We start from the raw sequence: 17,073 nt of genomic DNA on the forward strand, positions 1-17,073 counted from the left end.
TTAGCAACATAGAATGAACTCAGGAATAAGTTATGTTCTTATCCAGGTTTGACTGTATTTCTGAATACCTCATGCGGTCGTGAGATAGAACTGCCACGCCATGCATGTCTCACGGCGTAACGCATCGAAAGTCAGGCATGTGTGAGGGAGGTTGGCGCGGGTGAATGCGGAACCAGTCATCGGCAAAATGGGAACACATTGTGATAAGAACAGGTGTTCACCGATGAAGTGCCATGGCGAGAACGAATGCTTCCAGTTGTTTGTTCTACGGAAAGAGGGAGAGCAACCGCCAGCGAAGCCCTTCACTGCCCTTCACCTCAACCAAACTATCACATGCGACGTAGTGCCAAGGTGGTACGCTCGTATCGTTGCCTGTCCTCAGATTCGAGGGCGAGAGTATTGAACCAAGAAGAGACTCGCGAGTTTCGTCACTGTGACCCTCGTCGAACCAACAGGTGTCCATGCATGTGCATGAAGCCTCAAGTCTCGATTTTCCTCTGCCTTGACTTCGTGCCGAAGGTGCCGTGGCCTCTCTTCCATCTCCTTCACCAAGACCGTCAATGCCAATGCGTCCCTCTGCTATAGCCTTCAATGACCCAGCGGATACGTGCATGGGCGCGCGCACCTTCGCTGCAGTGGTCCATCGTAAGCTCGGCTCGGCCATCATCATATGCTCTTTCTCCTCTGATCATCGCAAGCGCACAGAGCGCCGTGAAGGTCGTGAACGTCTCGGTCGTCTTCTTCGGCGCAATTGTGACGCGTCCCCAGTCTCGTACCTCCACTCTCCCAAGATGAGGAGAACAAGGCTCTCTCCTACTATTGATTCTCCTCATCTCAACACCCTCGTCGTCATCCGTAGACAAGGTAGGTATTGACGAGGAACGAGAGCAAGAGTCCACTTGATCCGAAAGGAGGACACGACGACAGGACCTTGGTTGTTGCCCAGCCTCGACTCGTCGAAACCCTACCCAGAGAACGTCCTCGACGCCGTCGGTTTTCTGTCCCACGCGACACCACTCTCGTTAACCCCCTTACTAAAACAAAAATTCTCCGCACGACACTACGACGGAAACGAGGGTCGGACTGCCAACCGAATACTTCTTCCGGTCGGCTAAAGATGACGGAAGGGAAAGGGGCGTCCTGTGAGAGGTACATCGAGGTAATGAGATCACAACCCAAACAAAGCCGTTTGAGATTCTAGACTACTGTCTCGGGAGCGTTCGTTGCTTGGTGGAAGAACTTGCGGTAGTGGTAGTAGTAGACTCTCCATACCTATCCATCTCTCTCGACTACTCACGAGAGGGGGCAATAATGCCAATGATCGCCCAGAAATTGGATCAATACGACCGTGCCACTCATGTCTACGTCAGTCGACCACTTGCGTCTCTGCCGGAGAATTTGTCAATGCCGTGGAGAAGGATGTAATTTCGTCGAAGTGGGCTCTTGTTGGTCTGTCCTGCTGAGGAGTCAGCGTCGGTGTCCTCGGTTCGATGGGGTAGAGGGGGGTTGGCAGTAGAGAGTACTGCCTTTGGAGACGAGAACGACGCGTAGAGAGCCGGTGTGTAGTGTTTACATGTTGGATGGGTGTCATCGGCCTGATAGCAGAGGTGGGTGTCGCCTTGGTAAGTTGGTATTCCGAGAGAAGAGGAGACGGGCGTGACTGAGAGTTGTTGGGTCAACGTGATGAGGCTGGTGGGAGTACAGAGGCAAGCCTCGTTGACTGAACTGCAACTCCCGTCGCCCTCCCTATCGTTTACTCAAGTTGCCAGCAAGAAGACTGCATGAAGTACAGATGAGGACTGCCTATGCTGAGGCCTTCAGGGAATTAGATGGTGGTCGGGCTCGTGGAGTCCCTCCTCGTCTTGGGACTCTTGCCCAGCTGCTGCTCGAGGAGACAAGCAAGAAGAGACAAGGCAAGTACCATCAAACTCCTATACCCATAGAGAGCCCATAGCACCCATCAGAGGCCGGTCATCGCGGGTCGTGTCCTAACCCACCTGCCTGTCCACCCTAACATAGAGCCAGCGCTTGCACGCGTTGGCCAAACCGTCAACCCCAGCAGACCAGATCTTAGCACCAGACACCGTCCAACGCGACCTCCACAGGACGCCCTACTTCCTTGCAGCCGTTTTGTTCGAGCATGCCCAGTTGTTCCATGCTCTTTGATACCCTTGGCCGACGTCCACACCCTCCCAGGACTCAAGAAGAAACAGACACGCTTTTCATCCGTCCGGCAAAACAATATGCAGTGGGCCATGCCACTTGAGAGTATGGACTAGACTGTTCCAAAAACACTCGCGTACAGACCCCCAAAAAGGGTCGCGTGATGGGCATTCGTTCCGACCGCGTGAATCGAACTCGCATCTCCCCCAAGTTCCGTATATCGCTGGGAACAGCCCAGGAGACAGACTCGCAGGCGCCTTTTCCATTAGGCCAGATCAGACGGAAGAGAGGGCGTCGAAGAGAACATATGAACACAACACGCGATAGACCTCATTGATCCCTTGCCTCCGTCGTCGAGAAGAACACCAAAGTGAACACATCGACCCGCTGAAGACAGCAGTTCTTGCACAACGAAAGTATCAGACTCGTGATGATTTCGGGAAAGGGGAAATCTGTCGATGAAGAGAAGAACAGCGAACAATGGCATTCTACCCGACCAAAGATACATGAGAACTCTCTCTTCTTACCGTCAAAGACGACGACACCATTGAACACGTCGCAGAAACCTACCTCGTTGCATCAAATGCTTCCAAACGCTCCCAACACGGCCAGACAAGACACCTATCCTGCCCTGGGTGCTCGTCCATAGATCAAACCCGAACGATCCAGGTGCTCTCTCTCACCCAGCCATCGCCTCCAATATTGCAACCACCCTGTCAAGACAAACGACACGACGAAGCCGTCGCCCCAGAATACACAGGCGAGCGAGCGACCATCCCCAGCCAAAAAGCCAAGAGCCTGTCCCCATGCCAGACGAAAATACGAAGCAACGACTCGTCCATTCCAATATGCCAACCGGGAGGATCAAGTAAGTCGACCAGAAAGAACGACTACGAAAGATCGCATACCCTTCCATATCGCATCGTAGCGACGATGACGACCATGATGACTTGAGGCGTCGAACACGGCGTCGAACTGTCACTCTCTCGCCTCTGACACCCAACTTGTCCCCCTGTCGTCTTTGTCCAGGCACGATATCGGCCCTCCAAATCGACCAGCCCAGCCTCACGTAGCCGACCAGCGAGTTCAGGTCAACTCCCAACTCCATTCAAAATCGACCCTACTGACAGCGCACCCTCCGCAGCTACCAGCTCATCAACCATCCGCTCCCGAAGAGTCGACCCTCATGGACAGAACCCGCCATGGCTCGCTCGTGCTTTCCGTGCGTGCGACAGAGGGAGAACTTCCGCCGGAAAAGAAGGAGTAAGAGAGCAGATTCCATACTCCCAAGGCACGCAAACGATGCTGGCGGTTCACTCGCAGGAGCAAGTGAAAGAGCTTTCGTATGTCGAAAGGTAAGTGTCGTCCTGTCATTCGCATCCACGTCCTTCTTCCTCCTTGCCCCTTGTGCTTCGTCCTCCGTGAGGTTTGGGAGACTGTAAGAAGATGGTGTTGGTCAGGATGATACAGGAATCGGATGAATGGGAACGTAGGAAAGCAGTGAGGTCTTGAAGTTCATGTTGTTGACAACTCGAAGTGTTTCACTCTTGCAATCGAACGAAACGGGGAAGGAGATTGAGAAAAGCAACATTCGATATCAAGTATCTTCGACTTAGACCCAAAACGAGATAAGAAAAGGACCACATCATTCAAAGCAATTTCTCATTTCCGTAGTCTAACGCAAAGAAAGCACAGTCTATTTCTCGCGCTGCGCGTGCAGCTTTTTGGTCAAGGAGAAATCCCCAAAGCCTCACGCCGGAGCGAATGCAGTAGTACAATGCAATCCCATACTGTGCTTTCGGTCATCAGCAAAGAACTCAAGTCGCCCTCTTGAAACGCCGTAATGTGTCTAGTAGACACAGCCGTGGCGAAACAGTCGCCAGTCTCAAATCATCCACACCCAGTCTACCCATAACGCCAGGCCGTCAACGCAAATGCATGAAGTAGGAAGAGGATGTCATCGGCAGACATTTACCAGCGGCGGTTGCCACCGATCGGAGCGTTGTTGCTGCCGGTCCAGCCTCCTCCACCTCCGCCTCGGCCTCCTCCACGGCCACGGCCACCGCCCCAGCCGCGACCACCGCCACCTCCACCGCCGCCGTAGCGAGCCATCTCGGCAAGGCGTGGGTCGATGGTCTGGTTTGCCTCCTTGAGGATGTTCAGGAGGTCACGAGCTTGCTTGGAGTCTGGAATGAAGTCAGTGAGCGCTTCAAGACAAGGGGTGGATGATGGGACTTACTGTCAGCAGTGAAGAGGGTGATGGCAGTGCCCATGCGACCAGCACGAGCGGTACGGCCGATACGATGAACGTAGTCTTCCGAGTTGTTGGGGTAGTCGTAGTTGAACACATGAGTGATGTCCTTGACGTCTTTTGACGCAGAGAATGTTAGTAAGATGCGGCTGAGCGCAAGGTAAGTGGGAACGAGCAATAGCAATCCTTTGGCGGATGCGAGATCTGTCGGGTGTGCAACATTGCGACACTCAGGTGGCAGCCTTGTCGTGCAGGACGAACAAGACGCTTCGCGCTGCGGCGGGCACATTACAACACGATGGTCACGGGCCGTGAACATTCCTCGAGTAGATCCTTGGACGCGCGCAGCTGTTAAACCAACGCAACATTTGACAGACTCATGATCCGTTTTCTCCACTGAACGAAGCGCAACGGCAGAGAAACGGAAAGGTACGGCAAAGCGAAGCTTCACCGATAAAGTCTCCAAGGACCCTTTGAAGAACAAAGGAACACTGACAGCCCTAGAACGTGATGGTTATGCGTGCACGCTGAGCGCACAGAGTGAAGCTTCGAAGTGACAGATCCCGCGCTTACCAGCGGGAGGGGAGGGAGGGGGAAAGGGAGGGTTGTTGTGGGATGCAATCATACCGATACCACGGGAAGCCACGTCGGTGGCGACCATGATTGGGCTCTTGCCCGTCTTGAACTCATTGAGCACCCAGTCGCGCTCGTTCTGCTGCTTGTCGCCGTGGATGGAAAGTGCTGGCCAGCCGTCCTGGCGGAGGAAGCGGGTGATGTCGTCGGCCGTGCGCTTGGTTCCGGTGAAGACGAGGATCTTGTGGCTGGGCTCCTCCATGATACGCTCCAGGTGCTTGGACATCTTCTCACGCTTCTCAAAGTCGGAGACGACTTCGACAACCTGCGTGATACGATGGTTAGCAGCTAGATCGTGCGAACCGACGTTGACCTGGATGAAGTTCTGCTGGTAATCGGAGGCAAGCTGGCGGACTTCCTTCGGCCAGGTGGCAGACCACATGCAGGTCTGACGGTCAGGGCGAATCTGGCCGATGATCTTGCGGATCTGAGGCTCGAAACCCATATCGAGCATGCGGTCGGCCTCGTCCAGAACCAGGTAAGTGACGCGGCGGAGGTTGGTCTTTCCGGACTCCAGCATGTCGATGAGACGGCCTGGGGTGGCAATGCAGACCTCGACACCACGAGAGAGATCACGAATCTGGCCACCCTTTGGAACACCGCCGTAGACGCAAGTGTTGCGGATGCGCGAAGACTTTCCAAACTTGCTGACTTCTTCTTGAATTTGGACCGCCAACTCACGGGTTGGTGCCAGGATGAGGACGATGGGGCCATCGCCTGGGGAGAGGAGTGGCTGCGCGTTGATGTGGACGATGGCAGGGAGGGTGTAGGTGAGGGTCTTTCCAGATCCGGTCTCGGCAATACCGACGACGTCGCGACCAGAAAGAGCCATCGGCCAGCCCTGCGACTGAATGGCGGTGGGCTTGGCGAAGCCCTGAGCCTTGACCTCAGTCATGACATAGTTGGGGAAGCCGGCCTCGTCGAAGGTCTCGACTGGCTTTGGGACGTCGCGACCTTGAATGGCGATCTGATTCTCCTTGCGAAACGCATCGACTTCAGCCTGCGAGCGGGCAGCGACCGTGGGTGCCTCCTTGTAGAACGACTTCTCGAACTTTGGAAGTGTATTCATGTCCCAGTTCTGTTGCTTCAGACCTGCGCCGAGGTTGCTCATGCGGTCGCCGCCTCCAAAGCCGCCGCCTCCTCCTCCACTGTAGCCGTTCGAGCCCGAGTAGCCGTTCGAGTAACCGCCTCCGCCGTTGGAATGGCCATGTCCGCCGCCGTATCTGTGAATTGAAGTTAGCGAAGGCTCGAGTGAAGTGTAGTGAACGGTGTAATAAGAATGTTGGGATGTTACGACGGCCCTCAGGTGGCTCTGATGTACGTGCTTACCCAGCTGAGTAGGAATGATCATCGTAGCGACCTTGAGAACCGTAGTCGTAGCCTCCGTAGGCATCGTACCCGTTGGAGTGTCCGCCTCCGTAACCACCGCCGCCGCCGCGGCCTCCGCCATAGCCACCGCCGTACGACATCTTGTGATGATGCGCGGTAGAGACTGTCGGGTGAGTGTGGTCGAAAGTGAGTGGAATGATTGTGGTGTGAGTGTAGCGCAGATTCAGCGTCGTGCGACGTGATGCTGTCTGCGGTCGAGGTGGGTGATGTTGGAGAGGTGGAGGGTGGTGTGAAGAACAAACAGAAGGCGTCGAATTTCTGAAAGAACTTTCAAGGCAGCGGCGCTAGGCCGACGGATCAGATTTAGCAAGCGCGGCGAACAAGTCGCGTGGTCAGATATACCGAACTTCTGCCGGCCTTTGACGACCTCCGCAAGACATGCGCTGGATCGAACATGCATGCATGCGGGAGACAAAGATCAATTTCACCGAGCCATGCTCATAATTATATGTGAAGACATGTCTCAGCTGCCACTTCGCGCCTTGAGTGCGTCACGACAACCCACTAAAAACACGTGGAAGCATGTGAAACACAGTAATGGTCACCTTGGTCTGGAACGAAATGTGATTTGAAGCTGCTTTCAGAATCTCGTCGCTGTTCCAGTGCATCGAATCTGTCTGAACTAGCCCCCATCATCTCGCCGGTTCCTCTTCCACCGGGCCAACGTGGAAGTTCAGAGGAACGATTTGGAGAAGAGATCCGTACGAGTGGACAGTGCTGTTGATCGTGCGAGATGACCTATATTCGCTGCGGATAGCTCTCATGCTCGTCTCATCCGTCGCTTCTCCATCTTCACATCCCTCTTTTGCTCTCGCACTTCCTTGTAGCTGTCGCTCCCGCCACCTGCTCGCTTCTGCTTCTGCAGGCCTGGCCCATCGCTTGCGTTCCTCCGTGGCCTTCTTGATCTCATCTGAGCGTCGTCGCTTGATACAGCCCTCACATCTTCTCGTTTTGAAGTCCGTCCCTGCTTCCAGTACTCAGACGTGAGTGAATCGTACTCCGACCGTCGCTCGAGCCATTTCTCCCGCTCTTCTTTTGGAACATCCTTCCTCTTGGAGAAAGTATCGACACAGCCAGTCATGTGCCTGTAGAACTGCACAATCCGCTCTTTGTACCCCTGAGGCACTTCCGGACCCTTGGAAAGAAGTTGACGTTGAAGACGATGCATGACTGCATGCGCCTTGTCTAGAGCCTTCGTAATCGCAGGCTGATCGTCCGTCAAGAATGCAATGTTCAGGTACTCGTCTAGTGTGTAAAGGTCTGGCTGTTTTGTCGCCTTCATCATCTGATCGACAATGATCGTCATGTTTTCGACAACATTCGCGTTATTCCTGTCGCGCGCGCAGGCTCCCATGGCGATGCGGTAGGTTCGAGGCGTAGGTTTGATGCCTTCGTCTTTCATTTCTGTCATCAGCTGAGATACACGTCGTGAACTGCGGTTGATTCGAAGCAGGCGCAGCAAGCACTCGTAGTTGTCAAGGTCTGGGTGAACATCGTGCTCTCTGGTGAAGAGATCCCAATAGGCATGAGCGGCTTTGGGGACACGCATGTTGGTACATGCTTCGAGAAGGACATTAAGAATGCCGTTCTCTGGCTTGACGTAGGCGATGTTGTGCCGCTTCTTCCCGTCCGTCCGTTCGCCAGCGGATAATTGGACAGGCTTGAAGGCATTGGACGCGGGCGTGGGCACCCAGCCTTCGCTATCCTCGGAATTAGATGTCTGCTCTTCCACGTCCTGTTCTCCATCTGCAGGTAGGGGAACATGATCTGTGTTACGCTCAGGTGACCCAAGAGGCGGTATAAGACGTTGTATGTTTGTAGTCTGTTGTACCAGGTTCAAGACGTCGTCCCAGTCTTCCATACGTTTGCTGAAAGTCAGTAACTTCGCCATGGATCTCACCAGAGCGGCATCGATGATGACTTCTCCTGACCGCCACCTTGGTATAACTTCTTGCCATATCCTCCGCCCCTCATTGACAGCCTGGTTTCTGTTCTCCGCAACCTGCTCCACATATACCAGCTCCCCAGTCCCTGGTCCCATCGCTCCATACCTGATGGCTGCGAGCAGAATGTTGTAGGTGATGTGGTCGGCACTTCCAGGGCCTGATTCGGGGATCTGACTAGCCACAGACCACAGCAGGTCCATATTCCTCGCCAAGCTGCACAATCGCAAAACCGCATTCGTATGCATGATGCTGGGCTTGACCCTGCTGGTGGGACTGCTCATGCTGTTGTAGATTGCCACTGCCTTGTTCGCCATCTGCCCGTGGAAGTCCTTTAACTCATGTGATTTCTCGATGGGGACCGCACGAAAGAGTAGCATGTACGTGTAGCTGTCAGGAAATTGCCCACGCTTCTTCATCTCGTTGTAGATGTCAATTGCTGCGTTGACTTTTTGGTTCTTGACATGCCAGTCGATAACATTATTCCACGCAACAATGCAGCTCATGGACTTGCTCGCAAGTCGGCACAGGTTGATCGCCTTTTCCACGTTCTTGTCGCGCAGAGTGTAGTGTACATGGTCGGCGAGTTTGACCGGGTCTTTCAACCATTCCAGCTCCTTTTTGAGCGCCTTATCATCGCTACCTCTTGGAGTCGTAGCTACGCTCAGCTTGTTTGGCGATTTGGAGTTTGGTTTCCCGAAATGAGAGGAGAGCGCGTCTTGCGATTCATCAATTCGTATTGGAGCTGCCGTAGCAACTCTTCGTCGTCGTTGTTGGTTGGCGAGGTGTGGTGTAAGAAGCAGCGGTCTTCGCAAGAGCACTTCATCGCCAGTAAGTGCTCGTATGCAGCGTTGAACGCATGCCCGGCATTCCAACATTCTTTTGGTGAAGTCTACTTGACCTTCACGATTTCACATGCGTTGACTTTTCCGGCCCGTGACTCGCGTAAAGTGCTCGTTGCCCCTCGCAACGTTTGTTTGGCGTCGGCCACCCTTGGTTCTCAGACGTCGATCCGCCGGCTCAGTGAAGAATACCCTTCCCTGCAAGCACTCTGTGGCTTCATATCTCGCATAATCGCCAAATTCAATGCTGAGCATGGAGCACCAAAAGCCCTCCACGGCGTTGTTCGACGTCTTCCTACGCCTGCGACCAGGTCAGGCCGAACGCGAGCGATTTCTCGATGTCGAGGAGACTTCTCAAGATGCGCCGACCCATATCACGATCAAGCCACCAGCAAACGACAAGAGAAAGAGAGCAGTGGAAAGGTTCGCCTTTACAAGAGTGTTCGAGGAGAATGCAGGACAGCGGGACATCTTCGAGACGAGCGGTGCAGTCAGACTCCTCCAAGGCGTCCTTGGAGCACCTGGAAGAGAGGGAAGCGATGGACTGCTGGCTACACTGGGTGTCACAGGCTCTGGAAAGGTACAGTAGTCACAGAAATATTTGTAAGACACGATGCTGATGTCAATACAGAGTCACACAATCCTTGGCTCCAAGACTCAACGCGGCCTGACCCAGTTGACACTCGATACGCTCTTTCAACATACCGAGCCTCACCTCGCCAACGTCGACTCGAGTGAAGCCGTCTTCTCGTCTCTTTGCGCATCAGATGTCGCTGAGTCGCAGATCTACACGGCTTCAAACTTCCTGGACAATCTCTACGGCAATGTGGATACCACACGCATGTCCAGAGCTACAACTCCAGCAATGGTACGAGAGACACCGACGGACATTCCTGGTGCTTTTCCTTCAAATGCGTCAGCAGAGCCTACCTCAATCTCTGTCTATGACCGCCTCTACCCACCTCTGCCGCAATATGATGCAGATACAACCCCTTCCCACAATCACCTCACTTATTCCCCCTCAAAGTCATCACTCAACCCCCTTGCACGTTTCGCACATATGACTCGCAGCATCGCCAAACTCACACATCCCGCACATCAGGAATCGTCGTTCCTTTCAGCCCCTGCATCTTCGAAGCGATACATGCCCCGAGTGTCTACCTTTCCGCAGTCCCCTTCTATCGATGACATTGCGATTCCCACCGACTCAAACGCCGAATACGCTATTGTTGTCAGCATGTACGAAGTCTACAACGACCGAATCTTCGATTTGCTGACCGCGAGCGTAACTTCGGGGAAGAATCCTCAGAAGAGACGGGCTTTGCTGTTCAAGAGCACGGAGGCCAGTCCTGACCGAAAGGTGGTAGCTGGCTTGAGGAAGGTTGTTTGTTCGAGTTTGGAGGAGGCTCTTTTGGTGCTGGAGACTGGGCTTCAAGAGCGAAGAGTTGCTGGGACTGGCAGCAACGCGGTGAGTTCAAGAAGTCATGGCTTCTTCTGCTTGCATGTCAAGAAGAGGCATAAGGGTAGAGGAGTTCCTGGACCTTGGACCAGCAGCACCATGACGATTGTTGACCTTGCTGGTGAGTCTTTTCAGCCATCTAAACGAATGCAGCTAACACATGCACAGGTTCTGAGCGTGCACGAGCAGCTAAGACTGCAGGCTCAACACTTGCAGAAGCCGGCAAGATCAACGAATCCCTCATGTACCTTGGCCAGTGCATGCAAATGCAATCCGACAACGCACATTCGACGACACCAAACCTCGTACCCTTCCGCCAATGCAAGCTCACAGAACTGCTCTTCAGTAACAGCTTCACCAACCATCACCAACAAAAGCCACCGCAGAAGGCCGTGATGATCGTCACAGCAGACCCGTTGGGTGACTTTAACGCCACGAGCCAGATTCTCCGTTACAGCGCCTTGGCCAGAGAAGTCACAGTACCACGCATCCCAAGTGTGACCAGCACCATACTTTCAGGCGCATTGGCTGGCAATAAGTCCGCCAACCCAATGAGCCGGCCGGCAACACCAAGTGCAGTCGTCGAGGAACTCGAAAACGCTCTCGCCGAAGTCGCTCGCCTTCGCGAAGAACTCGAAATCACACAAGTGCGCCTGGAAGAAGAGACTCAACGCCGTATCGATGCAGAAGCCTCTTGGACGACCGCCGAGATGCGTATCGACGAAGTCGAAGCCGAGATCCGGGACGAAGTCTTCAACGAGATGGAAGCCAGGCTCGAGCAAGAACAGCGACGATGGCGAGCCGCGAGAGACGAGGAGCTGGACCGTCAAGATGAACATCTCGATCGCAAGCTAGAAATCATGGCTCGTGGTATCGAGATCTACGAGGACGGCGATGAAGACAAGGAGAACGTCAATGTTGAGGCCTTGAGCGATGGCGTGAGCAAGCTGGGATTGAGAAATTCGCGATTAGAGGAGCTGGAGGATGAGAATGCGCAGTTGAGGGAGAAGCTGGCGAATGTGGAACGGGAAAAGGGGCTAAGGAGTCCGAGCAAGAAGATGAGGGTGTTGAAGACGAGGAAGTGGGATGGCTCTGGGATGGGCTTGGATGATGGTCTTTGAGGAGAGATGCTGCTTGTGTCTTTTTCAGTGAGGGTTTGGGAAGTTAAGCGTTGTTTTGGAAAAGGAGGTCTGGATCACAGTACAGTCTGAATTTCTCGTATTGTAAAGCTCTTTCCCCGTGCTCAGTACCCTTCTTGGCCTGATTTGCTGAAATTGTAGCCAGAGTGTCCTCATTCCGTCTCCCTGACTCTGACTCTGGCGTATCGTCTGGATCACAAGATCCCGGCATCCCCATCAGTGACAGCTCCGACCATTCCACCTGCAGTCTGCTCGGGGGCCTAGACGGCAAGCCGCCCCTGGAGATTCCGGCTCTTTCTCAGGCTCTCACTTCGAATGATCCTTCTCGCACTTGCCCTGCTGGATTTCGCCACTCTGGACACATTTGAGGCACAAGCGCAGTGCGTTCTGTTCCGTCTCCTTCACCATATCAGAGAACTCCTGTTTGATTGTGGCGGAGCGCTTCAAAAAGGCGCCTTTGCACCAGTAGACTGACCCGCCCGAACAGCCTGAGAGACTCTCCTCGAATGGCTGGAAGCACTCCAAAGCCATACAAGTCTGCTCAAGAGGCCGAATGAGAATTTTAGAAGGGGGACACAGGTTACAAGCTCGTAGTTGAAGCACGAACTTTGTCCCACGCATCACCGTGGGACACTCGGGTGTGCACTGGCCGGGACCTCCGTCATCGCATACGTCGAGAACGGCATCCTCGATGAACCGCACGATCTTCACGCCGAGAGTTGAGCGCTGACGGTTGAGAGCACCTTCTGACTGTCAGTCTGTCTCCAGTGTCGGCCTCTCAGGAGCTGGTCACTCACCGACGGCCTCTTGCAGGGGCATGGGGTATTCAGCATGGTAGGCAATGGGCAGCACATTGTTTGACGTCTTCATCACCATATCATGGCTTATCTGACGGAAGAGTTGGTCTTGCTTGAGCAAATACGCTGCAATGAAGAGCTGAGTCCGACCACTGTCATCCACCGCATCGACCAGTCGGCTGAACCAGAAGTATGCGGGACCACTCAGTGCGCGGCTGCAATCGTACTTGTCTGCGACAATGCCGATGTCCACAAGGTCCTTGGGCCTGAGATGCTCGCCGAGGACGTTGAAGCGCATGTGTAGGACCTGGCAGATCGTCTTGGTGGGAAGGGGATCGTCGTCTGGGAGCGCGATCTCAACGAAGCCGTATGAGGCGAGCGTGGTGCCTTCGTGAAACTTCTTCTCATCGAACATGGCTTGGAAGACCGGAGAGGCGAGAGCGAGCACTTTCGACTCCACGCGCAGCTTGGTGCAGGCGGCGCTTCCACACACGAGGACGACATCACCTCGCGGTGCTATCTCCACGATTGATTGACTGGCCATGCCGACGAGGACGTGTCGCGGCAAGTTGTCGGGGATGGTGTGGTGGGGATGATTTCGAGAAAAGTGAAGCGACAAGCGATGTTTGGTCTCGGCTTGGCTTCACATGCAAACGGCGTCTGGCAGGCAGGAGCGATTTAGGCTTCCGCGCTAGGAGTAAACAAGCTGCGCCGCGCGAAAGAAGCCGCCTTTCGCAACTTCGCAAGTGCTGCGACCACAGCTCAACAACCTCAACACTACCACCCCGTCATGGACCGACTCGACGTCGCTCCGGATGGCGACCTCATCCTCGTGGTGAACGACAAGCTCGAGCTGCGAGTCTACTCCTGCGTCCTCCGCCTCACTTCGCCGGTCTTCAAGGCGATGCTCAGCCCTGACTTTGCTGAAGGCCAAGCTCGAGGAACCGCCTCGGCGCCTCAGATGCTCCCTCTGCCAGAAGACAATGCGGAAGTATGTGCCTACCTGACAAGATATCGAGCGGCCGATGTGGCAGATGCTAATTTGTCGTTGCAGGGTATGCGCCTCTTGTGCCTAGCGCTACACCAGGCCAACAAAGACCTGCCACAGAGCATGCCAACCGCAGAGCTACTACGATTTGCTACTGTGGTCGACAAGTACCAATGCTCTTCATCAGTCTGGAGCCACTCACAAGCATGGCTGGGGGGATATCAAGACTCGAGCCAGATTGAGGCTTTCCTTCTGAGCGCTGTGTATAAGCTGGATGACGCAAAGGCTTTTCATCGTTTGACAGAGGAGATGATACGTCTCCGGCCGGAGGACATTGCTGTTGTAATTGAGCAAGCAAATGAAGCACCAGAGGCAAACACGAAAGCAATCGGTGAGCTTCTCGATCCATTCCTGTATATATTCCAGCTAATTGATTCAGATGCTGTGGCGACACACCTTGCTGAGGTAACCATGAGACTTGAGAAAGCCATCTCATGGTGCGTGGAAGACATATCCGAGTACATGATGTCGCAATGGGACCACCATGTAGACGGCGTGCCGGGCTACCCAGACGAAGACGACGGAAATTTGAGGATATTCAACCAAACAACAGGCGACAACAAGCCGTGCCATTACCTTGAGAGTCTTGTGCGGCTCCACCTTCGTGCCTTAGATTCGGCAAGAATCTGGCCGCGCACATCGCGAGCGGGAAGTCTGGAAGCTCTGATCGAAGCAATCAATACTCTCAACAGCATCGAAGACTCCGGGAGCCATGTCTGTCGGTTCTGCCTCTGCCAGAATGCCATTGGTAGCATGCGTGAAAGCATTGTGGAGATGAGGGAGGAAGCGAACAAATGCTCAGCTTCTCTATGCTTGAATTGCGTGAAGAATGGTGGAGCTCCACCTCTGAACGGAGTCTGTCGGATCAGCCATGGATGACGACCGATGAAGGCACCACAAGAATGAAGCCGCAGAGGTGAAAGCCGATGGGGATGTCGCAAGACTTCAAGCCCAGAGGCTCTCATATTACCATCGATTTCAATACTTCAATGACCACAATTCGCCGTCTTGATCACCTTCTCTCCCTTCAATGCACAATCCAAACACAGCTGCGGGATCCGCGTCGTGGCCAAATGGGCCCCGTGTGTGAACAAAGCATTGAGACGCGTTGGTTTCGTGCGAGACCCAACACAGCATTTGCTCTTCCACACGTCCCCCTCGTTCCTCTCACATATCCACCTCTTGTCAACGTCCAGACTGTCGAACTCTACTCTGGTCATGCGATTCAGGACCGTCCGCAGACTACAGGGCACCGGGTTATCGACGGGCCAGAGGCCGCAGGTGGTGAGGTAGTTCCGGAAGGCTTGCTCGTACCACTGGTGGTATCGACAGAAGGGTCTGCACTGGTTCGGCCTATCTGGCTGGTGGAGGTGGGCGTTCGACTGGTACGTGCGTTCTATGAAGTTGGCGACGTGATTGAGAACGTCGAGACGGACTTGTTCGATGGTACCTGTTGGTCGGTCAGTAAGTGGTCAGATGAAGCTCAACAGAACTCAACTGGCGTACGCAAGACGTGGGATATCCTTGGGTGTGCGGATGGTATCGCTGATGTTGCATCCAAGATGAGCCTTTTACCGACTTGGTTGAATAGCTTTGCATTGCGAACGGTATATGCTGCGTCGAGTAGGTTGATGAGTTCGCCATGGGTCTTGAAGAGACCGTCTGAGAGCTCTGCTTCAATCCGTTTGGAAGCAGCCATGCGATACAAAATGGGGCTTGTGGATCATCAGCCAGTGCTGCTTCTCGTCCATTTATGAAGAACTCCAGGAAGTAAAGCTGTCTTTGAAATGCTTTATCGTGCCGCTCGAAAGTTCTTGCCGACCCTGTAGCTGAGACTGGGGCCTTCTGGAACTCCCGCAATTCACAGTATCCTCCTATCTTCGTCGCCAGCGTCCAGCAAGAGGAGAAGGTTCGAGATTGGATAGCATCTCTATCACACATAGATGGACTGAGCGCAGGTATTGCTTGTCGCGAACTCGGTGCCTCACGCTTTCGGGGAGATGATCGTCATAGATGTGTCTTGCAGGTGAATGTCCATGTCGTGGGCTTGGCGTGCAGTTCAACTTCATTCACTCGCCGGCAAATTCCGTCTCCGTGGCAACGCCAACCCTTGGCAACCACGCTTCTTTCCCCGTACCTCAAAAGCATGGCAACTCGCAAACGACTCCTCAGTACCTCAGACACAGACATGTCGGACGGAGAAGAACCAGCCTCGAAGCGATTGAAGAGTAGCACCATGGAGACGGACGCCGTCATCGATGTTCACGCTGAAGGCGACACTCTCCTCGTCGTCAAGGGTGTCGCGGGCATCGACAAGCCGCAAGTGATCGCAGAGCCGCGTGCAACCCGTGAGATGGCTATTGACTTCTATCTCAGCATCAGCATTCGCGTCTCGAGCCACGCCCTGAGTATCGGTAGCACAGTGTTCAAGCGCCTGCTCGGAGAGACGCCGCCACCACCTTCTTTCGAGTCGCCCAAGAGGCTGCACCTCCTTGACGACGATGGTGACTCGCTGTTTCTCCTATGCAACATCCTTCACCTGCGCAATGATGCTCTACCAGCGCGCCTCCAACCGACCGCCCTGCTTGCCTTCGTCCGCACCGCAATCAAATACAACGCCATCATCGCTGCCTCCCGCTCTACAACTCCCTGGCTCGACTCGATCTTCAACAGCAAGACCCTGCAATACTCCGACCCCATCCTGATCTTCAAGATGCTCGAGGCATCTTTCCTCCTAGACGACCCCATCTACTTCGCTCGCTTCAGCACGCGCTGGGTCCAGCAACAAACCCTCGGTCAAACAGTCGACAGAATCGCAGAAGGCTACCCAGGCCGCAAACGCCTCGCGGCCGAACTGATAGCCCGGCAGAAAGACATCATCAACACTCTCAAAGCCGATCTTGACCTCATAGCCGATGCCTGCGCCGAAGCACTAGCCGAAGAAAATAAGCACTACGTCGACTGCGCACCCGGCGCCGACCCAACACCAGAAGACATGGAGGACAAAGACGACGAGATCGAAATCTGCGAAGTCGACAAGGACGGCGCCACACAATACCTCTCCGCCCTCCGCAACGCCAATATCTGGCCCGCCACTCGTTGGCCGAACACCATCTCCGGCATCATCAAACTCTTCGAGAACTTCCGCATTCCAAAACTTGAGCCGGGTGAGTGTTGCCCTTGGTGTGTCCAGATCGATGCCAAGTTTGCGACGGCTGTTGCAATGGTGAAGCACATGCATCAGGAGCGGCTTTGGGGATTGTGTTTGGACTGTTACAAGAATGGAGGGTTGTATGAGGGGGAGTGTCGCTATGAACATTCGAAGGGAAAGACGGTTTCGGCGGATGTGGTGGCCAGACAATTGAGTGCCTCGGTGCAGAGTAGTAGGGATGGACAGACTTCTTGATGG

General features: G+C 54.3%; 7 protein-coding genes across 7 annotated transcripts; 3 read left to right on the top strand and 4 right to left on the bottom strand.

The window, feature by feature from the left end:
• Positions 1-4,134: 4,134 nt before the first annotated feature.
• Positions 4,135-6,516, bottom strand: M409DRAFT_65837 (uncharacterized protein; the record flags this gene model as incomplete). The annotated part of the gene is made up of 4 exons (XM_033816688.1): positions 4,135-4,349; positions 4,403-4,531; positions 5,042-6,270; positions 6,377-6,516. 4 exons carry the CDS (start codon positions 6,514-6,516, stop codon positions 4,135-4,137), a joined length of 1,713 nt encoding a protein of 570 aa, XP_033668605.1.
• A 680-nt stretch (positions 6,517-7,196) lies between these two features.
• M409DRAFT_21869 (uncharacterized protein) lies at positions 7,197-9,257 on the bottom strand (the record flags this gene model as incomplete). The annotated part of the gene is made up of 1 exon (XM_033806068.1): positions 7,197-9,257. One exon carries the CDS (start codon positions 9,255-9,257, stop codon positions 7,197-7,199), a length of 2,061 nt encoding a protein of 686 aa, XP_033668606.1.
• A 217-nt stretch (positions 9,258-9,474) lies between these two features.
• On the top strand, positions 9,475-11,801 carry M409DRAFT_21870 (uncharacterized protein; the record flags this gene model as incomplete). The annotated part of the gene is made up of 3 exons (XM_033806069.1): positions 9,475-9,801; positions 9,853-10,801; positions 10,849-11,801. 3 exons carry the CDS (start codon positions 9,475-9,477, stop codon positions 11,799-11,801), a joined length of 2,229 nt encoding a protein of 742 aa, XP_033668607.1.
• A 324-nt stretch (positions 11,802-12,125) lies between these two features.
• M409DRAFT_21871 (uncharacterized protein) lies at positions 12,126-13,160 on the bottom strand (the record flags this gene model as incomplete). The annotated part of the gene is made up of 2 exons (XM_033806070.1): positions 12,126-12,562; positions 12,617-13,160. 2 exons carry the CDS (start codon positions 13,158-13,160, stop codon positions 12,126-12,128), a joined length of 981 nt encoding a protein of 326 aa, XP_033668608.1.
• Positions 13,161-13,406: 246 nt separating this feature from the next.
• M409DRAFT_21872 (uncharacterized protein) lies at positions 13,407-14,543 on the top strand (the record flags this gene model as incomplete). The annotated part of the gene is made up of 3 exons (XM_033806071.1): positions 13,407-13,607; positions 13,671-13,995; positions 14,044-14,543. 3 exons carry the CDS (start codon positions 13,407-13,409, stop codon positions 14,541-14,543), a joined length of 1,026 nt encoding a protein of 341 aa, XP_033668609.1.
• A 107-nt stretch (positions 14,544-14,650) lies between these two features.
• On the bottom strand, positions 14,651-15,363 carry M409DRAFT_21873 (uncharacterized protein; the record flags this gene model as incomplete). The annotated part of the gene is made up of 2 exons (XM_033806072.1): positions 14,651-15,114; positions 15,171-15,363. 2 exons carry the CDS (start codon positions 15,361-15,363, stop codon positions 14,651-14,653), a joined length of 657 nt encoding a protein of 218 aa, XP_033668610.1.
• A 447-nt stretch (positions 15,364-15,810) lies between these two features.
• On the top strand, positions 15,811-17,070 carry M409DRAFT_21874 (uncharacterized protein; the record flags this gene model as incomplete). Its single annotated transcript, XM_033806073.1, has 1 exon — positions 15,811-17,070. The coding sequence occupies one exon, from the start codon at positions 15,811-15,813 to the stop codon at positions 17,068-17,070; it is 1,260 nt and encodes a 419-aa protein (XP_033668611.1).
• Positions 17,071-17,073: the final 3 nt, after the last annotated feature.

This window comes from Zasmidium cellare, assembly GCF_010093935.1.
Source record: "Zasmidium cellare ATCC 36951 unplaced genomic scaffold M409scaffold_14, whole genome shotgun sequence".
Taxonomy (NCBI): Eukaryota; Fungi; Ascomycota; class Dothideomycetes; order Mycosphaerellales; family Mycosphaerellaceae; genus Zasmidium; species Zasmidium cellare.